This window comes from Achroia grisella, unplaced genomic scaffold (genome assembly GCF_030625045.1).
Source record: "Achroia grisella isolate CSIRO2021 unplaced genomic scaffold, CSIRO_AGI_Agris_v1 utg1248, whole genome shotgun sequence".
Lineage (NCBI taxonomy): Eukaryota > Metazoa > Arthropoda > Insecta > Lepidoptera > Pyralidae > Achroia > Achroia grisella.
This window is the reverse complement of record NW_026712607.1, coordinates 1,052,584-1,065,575: the sequence shown is the minus strand read 5'-3', so window position 1 is coordinate 1,065,575 and position 12,992 is coordinate 1,052,584. Positions and strand designations below refer to the sequence as shown.

Genomic DNA, 12,992 nt, shown 5'->3' with positions numbered 1-12,992 from the left:
TTTTCATTTACAATTATCAAGTTATCCAGCTTACAAATCTGTAAACTTGGTGACTCTCAAGTTCTAACGTATTGCAATGAATAGGAACAGTTCAGGTTCACTTAAAACGATTTCTAAGGACACAGTCGTCATCATAGTCTCTCACCTTCTAATAGTCCTGGGTTAGATCCGCACAATACTTCATGATGAACAATGAACTCGATTGTTTGTATTAATCCAAGTACTTTTCGATTTAGATTATATATAGGTATACATTAAGCAGTCAAATTAGTACATCTAGCAGTAGTGTAGCTTGACAGACGGCCCTGGTTCGACATGCCGTGAAGACAGAAAGCTTCAATACTTAATTAAAAATAAAACAAGATAAACTACGTGAGTATTTTTTAAAGCGAGGTTCCCATCCGGTAAAGTTACCACTTCAGATTATACAGTTACTTCACTAATGTTTATACATTCTGAATTAATTTTAATATTAATGGTGAACAAGTAAAGACTGAATACAGTTAGATGAATATACTATTATTTACTTTAAGGGACAAAAAAATGCAGAATTGGTTTGTCAATTTTATTTAGTTCAAATAGCACACATTCTTGTGCTACACTGTTACAGAATTAATCGTAAAATATCTACTATTTCCAACAAAATTGTGCACTAGCATCATAGTTGATTTATTTATTTTATTACAAAATATTCATCATCGATAAAATGCTTAATATGACGTCATTTCCTTTATCATGTACATAATAGCGTGAAAACAATTAGATTAAAAAAAATTGACGGGCCCAAATTTTATGGCATATAAAATATTATGGGCATTTTTTATCATGGCAGCATTAAATATTATTTGTCTATACTCCATTGGTCTTATTTAACGCGTGGAGTTTTTAAATTTCGATAATTTGAAGAGAATTATAATAATAATATGTCAAGAGTTTTGGTCATATACACTAAAGTACGCGCATTTGTTTTTATATTTAAACAGCTACATTGCCATTAATATTTACTTTTTATTTAGAAAATTTTTAAAAGCTCAACGCGCCAATTTTTTTTCAATGGAGTATATCATTTATTTTAAAAGCAAATTATTATACATATCAAACTACTTAGTTAATTATATAAAATAACTTAAATCTAAAGAAAACTGTCAAGTAAATCCATGTTTATTGTTGCGTAATAATAAAAATTCGTTTCGGTTCGTTCATTGTTTCCAGTGAGTAAGATCAAGGGCCAGCGCTTATTGACAATGGTACCTACCTATTTCAAATAAAAAAAACTTTTTTTAAATACCCTATGATTAGATATGGCAATAAACTGTAATGTTACTTGCCAGTTCTAATCATAAGGGTAGTGATAAAAAAAATATTGACATGCGTTTATGACAAAAAATATTTTATATAAGTAAATAATTTTGATTTGATATACAACTAGCCCTTTTATTATTCTATAACTGACATTAGTCTGTGAGCGCTGGGCCTTGGAAATAACGTATAGGTTACAAAATGATTTATACTGCACTATAATTCCTGTTTCATAATTACTTAATTAACTTATAAACGAACAATTTACTTATCATGTATATTGTTGGAAAGGAAGCTATCTATATGTACATTATACAAAGACAAAACTTGTGTACTGTGAAAATGGAGACTGTAATCTAATATTCACAATTTCCGTTTCATTATGTTGATAGTAGGTTAACTTTGTTAGATATGCATTAAATAGATTTCTTATAGGAAAACAATAAAAGTTAATACCTACATCTGCTTTTAGAAAAAAAAAATAGGTTATGTTTTTATGGTCCTATTTAGGCATATAGGTAAAACAGTAACGACTAAAATAGAATTATTAGAAAAAACCGTAAAATTATGACTTCTCATGAGACCAAAATTAGCATTTATGATATTATGTTCAAACTGGATATTATTATAAATTTCTATTAGAAATATCTAAGGTATGGTAGGAGCCAAAGATATTTTAACCTAGAACAAAATGACTGACGGAAATATAAAAGTGACTTCGATTTTCAAACACAGTTTTTTTTTCAATATACGGGCATAAAATTAGACAAAGAGACATTAGTCGATTTGAGCATAAATCTAATTTGACAATAAACTGAATGAATTAATAACAGGCATGATGATTACAGCAAAAAAAAAAAACAACTTAAACATTGGTTATTATTTTTAAAATTGTTAAAAACTTTACAATTAATGTATTATTTATTTTATAAGTGAGCTTTTCGTTACATTACATAAAATAAAATAGCAATCCAATCGATATTTGTAAGAGACACGTCGTAAGTGCAAAATATGTTTTACCAAAAACAGCCAGCTATCATCATGCCTATTGGCCATTGACAAAACCACAACCATTTTAAATCTTGTAACACAGAAAGGAAACATTCAGATATTGTTACATTAACTTAAAACTAGAGGCGCGCAATGACATATTACATAGAAGATAGAAAACGCTACAGTATACTTTAGTTTAAGAGGGTACCTATACATATTTGTTGATATACGCAAGAATAGATCTTCATTATTATGTAGTCTTAACATGATTGTATAAATTCACAGATTATTCTTTTTAATGTGCGAATTGAAATATATAATACGATAATAATGTGACCATCCGTCCCGCTTTGTGTGGGACAGTCCCAATTTAATTTTAACTGTCCCCCTGTTCAACAAGAGGAAGCGTCAGGCTTTAGCCAACTTCAGCTTAAAAATATAAGACCACAACGTGTATGACGCCTGAAAAACTAAATACATGAGAACAAGATGTTCAAGTAAATTTATTAATTTACTTCGATATATGTGCTTATTTTTTAGGCGTTTCACTTTGCCAAGACAAAAATAATGGTCACGTTAATCACGTTAACGTAATCAGTACGGGTACATATTTGTTCTAATGTCATTTATGCGCTATCATTGCAAATTTCGCTTACGGCTACAAAATCTCGACGTTGTCTCAATTTTCATCTGTACCTCAGTATTATTAAAGGCAAAGTAACTTGCGAATAAAATGTAACAGATCTCATTATTTAACCCCAGTTTCCACTCACATATAAGCAGTAAATAAAATACATTTCGTAAATTGATAATTGTATTGTTATATACGAGATTTGTAGAAAACTTGTTATATATACTTAATTATATGTAATTCATTACATGTGTAGACACAACAAAATACATGTGAAAAGGACATAGTTTCATTAATTTTTGTTAAGTAATTTTTTTTGTATATATATTATGAATATTTAGTTGAATTAGAAAGTGATTAACATTTAAATCACTGCGTTAGATCATACTCAACTACAAGTAGAATTAGCTACAGTAGAAAACATTTAACAATGACCTTATATAACTTTATAATAACACTTTGATATTGTACATATGAAAATTAATCGTCATGCTTGTACACAGAATAGTCTGCGTGCTTATTTACGCGGGAAAGAAAGTTAAACAAAAGCCTCGCTGTCATCGCAACGTCGCAACAATAACACTATTATTTGATTTTTTTAAAATTCTATATTGACCTTATTACAATATTATGATGTTTTCATAAATGTTGATAACCTAGACTGAATGTCCGACTTCTTCTACTGTAATACTAAAGGCCATATTCGTTAAATTACTGTCGTAACAGAAAATGTTGTACTAGTTTTTATTAAAATAAAAGTACTAAGATCAGGATCATGTTAACATTTCATTTCAACATGTTAACTACTTTTTCGAGAGTGGGGCACAAGATGGCGAAGTTAAGTTGTCACTGTTCAGAATTATATCTAGCAAAAACAATGTTATTTATCTTCTTCAACATTGGTCTTCTGAATACAGCATAACCTGATTTTCCGGTGATCTAATAGTAGAACGCAGTTTCCCCTACGTACTGATTATGTTTTTGGTTTTATGTGATTATATTTTTAAAATAATAAAATCGATGCGACGTTGCGTGCAGGCAATCTTTATGATTAGAAGTATTATTTGGGCTTTTGCTAAATTATTAATAATCAATTTATTTTAATTGGATGTGTAATTTATTTCTGTTTATTAATTAAACAAATATTAAACTGATTTTTGAACGGCTAAGCCTCAACGCGATTTTTAGGTTATTTTTAATGTTACCATAAATTTAAAATTAGACATATTTTAGCGCGAAACGGTTTTGACATTTATCTACCTATCTAACATTGTAGAGTAGTAATAGTCTTCAGTGTTCCAAGCTTAACAATAATGTGTACAATATTCAACTTCGGAAAGTTGATATTATTATAAAACATATGGCAATTCGAACTTTTACTACAAGTGTACTATGTCTTTTAATAGCACCTTGAGATATTGGTGAATGTGATAGAGATTGAGTTTTCACGGTGTACTCATTAGATATTTATATATATACATATACACGTCTTTGTATTTGACATCCTTAATAATAAAAACGTCAAACGTAACATTAACTATTGGTATGTTTTGTCTTTTTCTTTCAATATATTTAACTTCATTGTAAGGAAAGTAACAAACCAGACTAATAGTTAACATAGATTTGTAAGCTTTTGTTTTTATGTATAAGAACATTATTCTATTGCAATTACTATTATTTTAAACATGTGACATGATTGTTATTAAGTAAATTACGTTCACATGTGACATAATGCGGCAGGACTGGCATTCTATACTGTACAGCAGTCCAATGCCGCACTTATAAGTAAAATTGTGTATTTTGTCGCAGATCATAACCCAATCTCCAATGTTCCACCTTCAAGCCGAACCATCCCATCCCATTGGCTTAGTCAGCTCCGTAGGATGGGACTTTCACTATCAAAATGTACTCATTACACAGCCAAACATGTTGACTGCATAAAAATATGCATTGCATGCAGGTAACTAATGTTTACGGATATTCATCACATAGAGATTAAACCCCAATTTTGAGAAACACCTAGACTAATTAGGGGATTATATGATTTTTTTTTCTGTAAGATTTAACACTTTAATTACGTGTTCATTTATGAAAACTACCAGAAGAAATTTTGTCCATAGACAATTATCAGAAACAATTATGTAGACTATTTTATATATTAATCTAGTGTAAATGTTAGATTATGAAATTTAGGTATTATTAATTCAATTGAATAATGTAAGATTTTATTTCAAAACATACTTAAATCAAGCTATATTTGACCGATTGTTTATCTGTTCAATATGGTATTGCCAAAATTTTTATATATAAAGCTTAGAGTAATCATCACAAAACTATTGACAATGAAATAGTGTCACTAGTAACATTGTTCACAAGTTGAACTGTTTCTGCTCTAACTGAAAATGTTGGAAAATTTTAATTAGTCAATAAAGGATTAAGATTTGGGTGACTACATTATGCAAATCTGTTTACCAACAAATTTATATTTCAAACGATTATTTTATATGACACCTATATTTTTATTTTATTTAAAGATTCCTTATAACTTTGTCAAAGTCAAAGTTTGAAAAAACATTGTATTATTAATTTTTGAGTACCATTTGACTTAACTTCACTTTAAAAGTTTGTAAATTGTCAGTTTATTGAAGATGTTTGTACGTCAAATGACAGTACAATTACAATTAATTACAGAGTAATTAAAACTTAAACCGTAAAACATAAAAAATATTGGCGTTGAAGGCAATATTTTTTATGTTTTCGGCTCTGAATACAAGTTCTTTTGAGCCCAACTTTAACAAATCCACTATACTCAGAAGTTTACAATACAAATTACAAAAATTAGAGGCGTGACACTTCAAAACAGAATTGTCAGCAACAGATGGAACATAATCAGGCCATAGACAAGAAATAAAATGGCTATATATATGTATCTATTGTTTCAACAATGAACTATCAAATATGTCATATATAAAAAAATGTTATTGACAATAACATTTAGTCTTAATATAATCAATACAAGCTTACCATTAAGCAATATTTCCAGCACTAGGATATGGTTTGCGAGTGGAGTACTAAACGAAGTTCAATGGACTCTAATAGATGATATCCATAAATATCAGTTGCACATTAATTATATTTTACAGTAGTATGCACTTGAACGGGGCCCGGGAACCCCTTTTGTTTCCTCTCCTATATTTTTTACCGCGGCTTTCCTTGTCCTTGCGGATCTCGCGGACTAGAGTGTAAAACGCATCATCGACCCCCATCCGCGTCTTAGCTGACGTCTCAACGAATGGCACGTCGTAACTCCGCGCCACCTGAAAAATATAAAGAAAAATTTTAGCTTTTGTAGATGTTATAATAACATACAACGACGACCTCAGTGATCTAGCGGCGTAACATACGGCCGTACTTCCGCAGTCACGGGTACGAATTCTCGCACGGTAAACACATTTGGATTCATAAGTATGAATGTTTGTATCGTATATATAGAATATTATATTTTGTACAGTATATTGTGTTTTCCATATAATTTATGTATTACAAAAAAGAAATCTACGCATTTGTATCAGTTGCTTGTACCCATAACACAAGCTCTGTTTAGCTTGGGACTAGATGGGGCCTTGTGAATTTTCCTGGGGTTATTATTATTAATGACAATATTCAACCGACACCTTGAGACTCATAACTGAGAAACGCCGAGAGCGTTCCCAAATAAATAGATCCCTATTTGTAAACGGAATAACAACAAAACGCGAGAAATGCCTGAGATATTATTATACCTAATATTATCACTATTTTAAAATTTTATTTCTGAATAAAGTTTATATAATAAATATTATTATTACTTTTGTTAGGATTCACATCGATATTGTCGAAAAATCTGATATTTTATATTAAAAGAAGGTAGTTTCATTTTTACTCGGTATCGTTAAGCTAGTTGCATATAACCCCTACTCATATATTCTCTGTATAAAAGGGAGGGTTTTCGTAGGCCGCGGTATTCGGTCTTTGAGCACAGAATGTGCTGGTTGTATTTTAATTGCTAAAGTAAATTAATGTTATATAGCTGTTATTTTATTATAATACATACTTTTATATCTAACACTTTACATAGTATAAAATGAAGTCGCTTTCGCAGTCTGTTTGCATAAATGTTTTAACTACGGAACAGATTTTAATGCAGTTTTTAGCAATAGATTAACTAATTAATTAAATAATTGAGAAGCCAGGCGTGTAGCTAGTATAATATAAGTAAATGTAACGTATGTAATGAATTTAGAAGCTATGTCAAACAATGTGCCCATTTTTGTGCTCCTAAGCTTCTAAATAAATAAAGATAAAAACAGTTTTAAACAAATTTATATCAGTTCTCTCATTATACATTATATATAACAGTCCACTGACATAATATTTGAGCTATGCAGGCATATACAATGTTTAATCAGACAACAGTTGCTCTTATGTATTAATTACTATGTGTCACCTACTCTGTCATGTCTAATTATAAACAAAAGTATAGAAGGGAATTGTTTGTAATGTGGACCATGTCAGGTTGACCACCACACAGTTCCCTCTATGGTTTCCATTATGAGAAATTCTCGGAAAATTTGACAAGATAGGCCAACTGATCTGAACTTATAATCTAATTTTATCATCTTCCACAGGTGCTCCAGCAGTGAAGACCTTTAGTGCAAGCAGCTGTACCATACCATTATCATCATTAAAAAAAAAATTAAGGTAACAAAGTAAGTGCAACATTCTACAGATTTGTCTAAAACAAATAAAAACATGTATTAACATTACTCACAATTGGTTATTATTTGAAATGAAATGAAATTTATTGATCCTACAAAGGTTACTATGTTTACAATTGGTTTTAAAATGTGATATAAAAATATAAGGAACATGAATGGGTAAACAGGAATGGCAGAATACCAAATGTGTATATACAAGTAATTTGATTTGAGACGAGACGAAGATTGAGCTGGTATGTGGAGGAACAAGGATTATGTCTTAAGGAAAGTATTATATGAACGTAGATGGATGGAAAGGGAGAGGACGCCCTAAAAAAGATGGATGGATTGTATGAAAGATGACATGAATAAAAGAAGAGTACTCAGATTTGACGGCCGATGGAAATCAGTGGAAGAAAATGCGCCGTCCCCAAATAATGGGATAAAGGCAAGGCAATGATGATAAAAATATAAGAAATAGTAAAGAGGATAGATAACTGGCCTACAATATAGGTTGATTAATAACCTGTGTTTACTACTATCAGAAATAAATAACAATTTGTTGAATCAAAAGAAGTGCAGTTTGATGCAACTGGTTTATATTAGAAGTGATCACATTTCACATAACATTCTTATACTGATTTAGTTTATCAAATCATACAGTTCACAAGAGAGAGTATAATTTTGTCTCTAGGCTTCATAACACAACTGCCTTAACCATTATAGAATTTTTAAACCAGAAGAAAATTGGCTGATTGACAACCGAATAATGTAATGTCAGTTGGACTTTATAACCCTCCTTTAGCTTCTCATCTGGATATTGTTTAACAAAGCAAGTAGCAAGAAAATCCTAATATTATAAATGCAAAAATTTTGTGAGAATGGATGGTTTTCTTTAGGGATGTTTGGAAGGAAAGGCATTCTTTCATGTAATAATGAGTTTTGGTACAAAAATAAATCATGTTCTAGATTTACATATCTAAATATTTTTTTATTCACAAGGAATATATCATAACATCCTAACATACTAACTTTCACATCTATACAAATATATAACATTAAAGTGTCTGTTTGGAATTTTAGATTAATAGCTTTTCACTAAATGCATATGAAATTATGTATAGTCATTACATCAAATAATTTAATTGAGATTTTTTTGTCTCTCCCTGTTAATCTTTAAGCCGGCTGGACCGATTTCTCCAGGACTTTCACTAGCAGTAGCTAGCTCCTATAACATAGGCAGCAACTAAAACTTATTTTAGATTTTTTTTTATAGAACAATGAATTCTATTCACAAGAAGTTGAGGGTTACAGCTAGTTTGTGATATATGGGACACCATACACATGGAATTTGAATTAATATTTTTTTAAATTGCCTTTTTCATGTAAGTACAGTATATGTACTTTCATATACATTTAATGAAAAGTTGCTAATTTGATATAACAAACAGACACTAATTTCCTTAATTAATATTTTTATTTAATATAATTAATAATTTTATTATATTTATTATACTTGTCTGTCATTCAAGAGAGTAATAAAATTAATTTAAATTTTACAATATTTGATAGTTTTATTACTGAGTCAATTCATCTTACTTACCTAACTTAATATAGTCAGTATCAAATGAGATCAATGACATGGTAATTGCTTTGTTCACACATTTGTGTTTGAAATGATGTTATTAAATAATAAAAACTAAAGTACAATAAGTCACTATTATTCTCTGGAACACCTATAGTTGACTGGTAGAATATGCCCCATGATGTGTCGCCATATATCATGTTAAGTCCACAAATGTTTTTTTGTATTGTGTGTATTATGGGATAAAATACACAGAAGAATCATATTTTAACGTGAATGCTCATTATTGGTTACACAGACTAACTATATTTAGGTACCTACATATAATTAACTTTCTTGATAAAAAATTATGATAATGAGGGTGACAATAAAAAAATATGATACACTCAATTATTGTTATACAACAATGTGCATTGAAGTTAAAAAAATATAAATAAATAAAGTTATCAGAAAGCTGAGTTAAATCCATTTTCTAAGCACTTTAGAGTTCAAGATTTTTTTAGATTATGTAGATAACTAGCTGTTCCCACGACTTCATCCGCATCATGGAATTTAACTTTATTTTTCTAAAATAAAAGTAGTTTAAGTTATTCCTTATTACATAAGCGACCTGCCAAAAAAAGTTCCGTCAAAATCAGTCCAGCCATTTCAGAGATTAGCCGGAACAAACTGACAGACAGTAAAAATTGTTATTTTGGTGTATGTACCATATTTATATTCATATGCATATAGGTATATTGTTAAGTTGTTTAAGTGGAAAAGAAATTTAATTAAAATAGAAATTTGTAAACTAAAGGTTTTTAAAATATTTTTTACAATACTACACTTATTATTTAACAATAAGTGTGATATTGTAAAAAAATGTTTTTGAACTACACTCTAATCATGAACAGTTATATATAAGAGTGCAGCCACAACGCACAATGTTTTTGAACTCTACACATCATGAGTGGGAATTTTGAAATTATATTTAAATGTATAATTGTTCTATTCTCTCTACTTTCTAATAGCAGTGACAATAGTCATATTAGAAAGCTTTATAGTCTGAAAATGTAGACCAAATACCAACACTTAATTATCTTCACTTAATTTACATTAGATTGGTTGGAAGAGATCTCCTTCAGAGATAAGGACATCCTTACTCCTATGTTTTTAACAACAATGTTTTAATTTTAACATTTTAAAACATCTGCAGTCATCACACACATACATTGCAATTTATAAAGCTATCTTCATAATATACAAAATTTGTGACTGTTGGATGGATGGAATGTTAAACCAAACCTTATCTATTTTTTTAGATAAGGGTTGGTCTAAAAAAATTTTTTTTATGACTTTACAATATAAAAAAAAACATCAAATTTTGCTCCCTTCTACCACCAGCCACAATTTTTTTAATAGAGATATTAATTTACATGGCTACACCATGTTTACCAGGATAGCTGGTGAAGTACAAAAATTTTACATTATTCAACTCAATATTGTTTTGAATTCATATAAATACTAATTTAACAAATAGTATTACTTTCATGTCTTACTATGTCTGCATGTACATTTGTATTACATAAATAGTGTTTTTATTGGTGAATCATTATTTGTTATTTCCTGACATGTGTAAACATTATTTATTCTTTAGCAGACATTATTGAGACCTACTTCTGATTTAGAGATTACTTACATAAAATTATTGAATTGCTGACAATACAACTAATGTGTGCATTAGTTGGTGATCAACTGACTATCATTATTTGTAACAACTGAAGGTCAATATTAGTGGTAGTATGAATGTATGATAAATACTCACTTCTCTGGCCTGTGTCATGTCGACCGCCCACGCCTGCAGGTCGCACTTGTTCCCGACCAGCACCATGGGCACTTCCTCGGCGTCCTTCACGCGTTTGATCTGCTCTCGATACGAGCCAATGTCCTCAAAACTTTTAGCACTATTCACCGCGAACACCAGCAGGAAACCTTCCCCCGTCCGCATATACTGATCCCTCATCGCGGAATATTCCTCTTGGCCCGCCGTATCGAGAATATCCAGCAGGCACGTTTCACCATCTATTACCACTTGTTTCCTATACGAATCCTCAATCGTAGGATCATACTCGTCCACAAAATGATTTTGTATAAGTTGTATAGTCAATGCGGATTTACCGACGCCTCCGGCACCTACCACTACCAATTTGTACTCGGTCATGTTGCGTCGAGATAGGCAAAATATTTTTCACACCAACAATGTCACTGCACCAAGAAACAACGCCCCAACGACGTGCCACACCTCTTGTATATTACTCACATCGGCATGGCTGTCGCGACCTATGTTATTGCACTCGCTGTATCCGTAAAACAGCTAATTAATGTATTATTAGAGACAAATGCAATAAATAACAATGAGGCGGTTCACTCACCCTTTTACGACACAAGAGTCAGTGTTGCTATTATTTTTATTATGATCATTCTATGTCTATACCGGAAATAACATAATGCTGACTCGTCTACGTTACGGGCAATGATACGCACTATACAGCCATCACGTACAAAATTGTCTATCATTAGCTGTTGTGGTTACAATTTTACAAGCCAAGTATAAAGATAATACAATCTATTTTAATAAATGATTTTAATATAAAATTAAATAAGTATATAAAAGTATGTAATTAAATTAAATGCATAGATGTATAGCTACCATAAAGTTATATAAATGTTGGTTTCCTCTTTTGTCATTACAGTGTCAATGCGACATTCGAAATTTGACATTGACATAGGATTTGTCATGTCATCAGGTATTACTGTAACCTATTTCAATTTTTTTATTTATTGTTTATTTTTGTATTATAAATAATTCTTAAACACGTTTGGTGTATATTAGTTTATTTAAAGAATAATGCCGTATTTTTTATTGTATATTAATGATTAGTTAATGGATTATTGATCGGTAATAAAATATATATTGAGCAACATTCCATTAGTAATTTAATAAAGATAAGCTATTAAATAAGGTAAATAATACACATAAATCTAAAATTTAAGTGTTTTATCTTCTATTCAAAGTTGTGATAATCATTTATGGCAACAGTTAAAACTAAAACTACAATATTCAAATAGCTTTTGGAAATATACAGTCAATGAAAATATGATTGATTAGAACGCCAATTTTAACATAAATTTAATTATAATAAATGTGTTGCATGACTGCTGTATAGTCCTAGGAGATGTGATTCTCATATTGTATTTTTAACTGGACATTTTATATACCATATTTGATGCAATAAATTATTATTGTCTCTGGTTTCAGAATCATGACCAAACTATTGGAATGGATATCAGGTATATCTGCTGTATTTGCAGTATGGTACTCATTGATAGCTGGATATGTGAAGCATCCACTAATAGAAAGTAATATGAAGTTAATATTATATTCGCCTTTGATATTCATTTTGTTGTTTGCCATATATGCACCTACAGTTATACTGTACCGTGTATTTACATTCAATAATTGTGAGCGGGCAGCTAAAGAGCTTCAACAGGAAATTCGCCTAGCCGAAAAGGATTTGCATGGCAAGGGACTTAGGTGGTGATCGAGTCATTCCAATTTTAGCTGTAATGTTGTAATATTTAATAAATTGTACAAATTTATGTTTGTCTATTATTTGATATTATTTTTCTAGTTTTATAATAATTACACAGATAATGGGTTATCAAGCATTCTAGAGCAGTTACTTGTTGATATGTTGTGTAACTATGT

General features: G+C 30.1%; 2 protein-coding genes across 3 annotated transcripts; one reads left to right on the top strand and one right to left on the bottom strand.

The window, feature by feature from the left end:
* Window positions 1–5,687: 5,687 nt before the first annotated feature.
* On the bottom strand, window positions 5,688–11,690 carry LOC131854887 (GTPase HRas). The gene is made up of 2 exons (XM_059206069.1): window positions 11,049–11,690; window positions 5,688–6,240 (listed from the first exon to the last, which is right to left on the bottom strand). Exons 1-2 carry the CDS (start codon window positions 11,442–11,444, stop codon window positions 6,061–6,063), a joined length of 576 nt encoding a protein of 191 aa, XP_059062052.1. The 5' UTR covers window positions 11,445–11,690; the 3' UTR covers window positions 5,688–6,060.
* Window positions 11,691–11,990: 300 nt separating this feature from the next.
* Window positions 11,991–12,825, top strand: LOC131854940 (dolichol-phosphate mannosyltransferase subunit 3). 2 transcript variants are annotated; one of them, XM_059206126.1, is made up of 2 exons: window positions 11,991–12,030; window positions 12,543–12,825. In XM_059206126.1, exon 2 carries the CDS (start codon window positions 12,547–12,549, stop codon window positions 12,823–12,825), a length of 279 nt encoding a protein of 92 aa, XP_059062109.1. In that variant the 5' UTR covers window positions 11,991–12,030; window positions 12,543–12,546. The 2 variants fall into 2 exon arrangements, with proteins under 2 accessions (XP_059062109.1, XP_059062108.1); XM_059206125.1 differs by lacking the exon at window positions 11,991–12,030 and adding an exon at window positions 12,058–12,246.
* The last annotated feature ends 167 nt before the right edge of the window (window positions 12,826–12,992 follow it).

Bases quoted from the DNA above. Each gene is read 5' to 3' on its own strand.
- LOC131854887 (XM_059206069.1), bottom strand. From the start codon at position 11,444: ATGACCGAGTACAAATTGGTAGTGGTAGGTGCCGGAGGCGTCGGTAAA. The intron at 6,241-11,048 runs GTGAGTATTTAT...TATATTTTTCAG, and splicing joins ACATGACACAGGCCAGAGAA to GTGGCGCGGAGTTACGACGT.
- LOC131854940 (XM_059206126.1), top strand. From the start codon at position 12,547: ATGACCAAACTATTGGAATGGATATCAGGTATATCTGCTGTATTTGCA.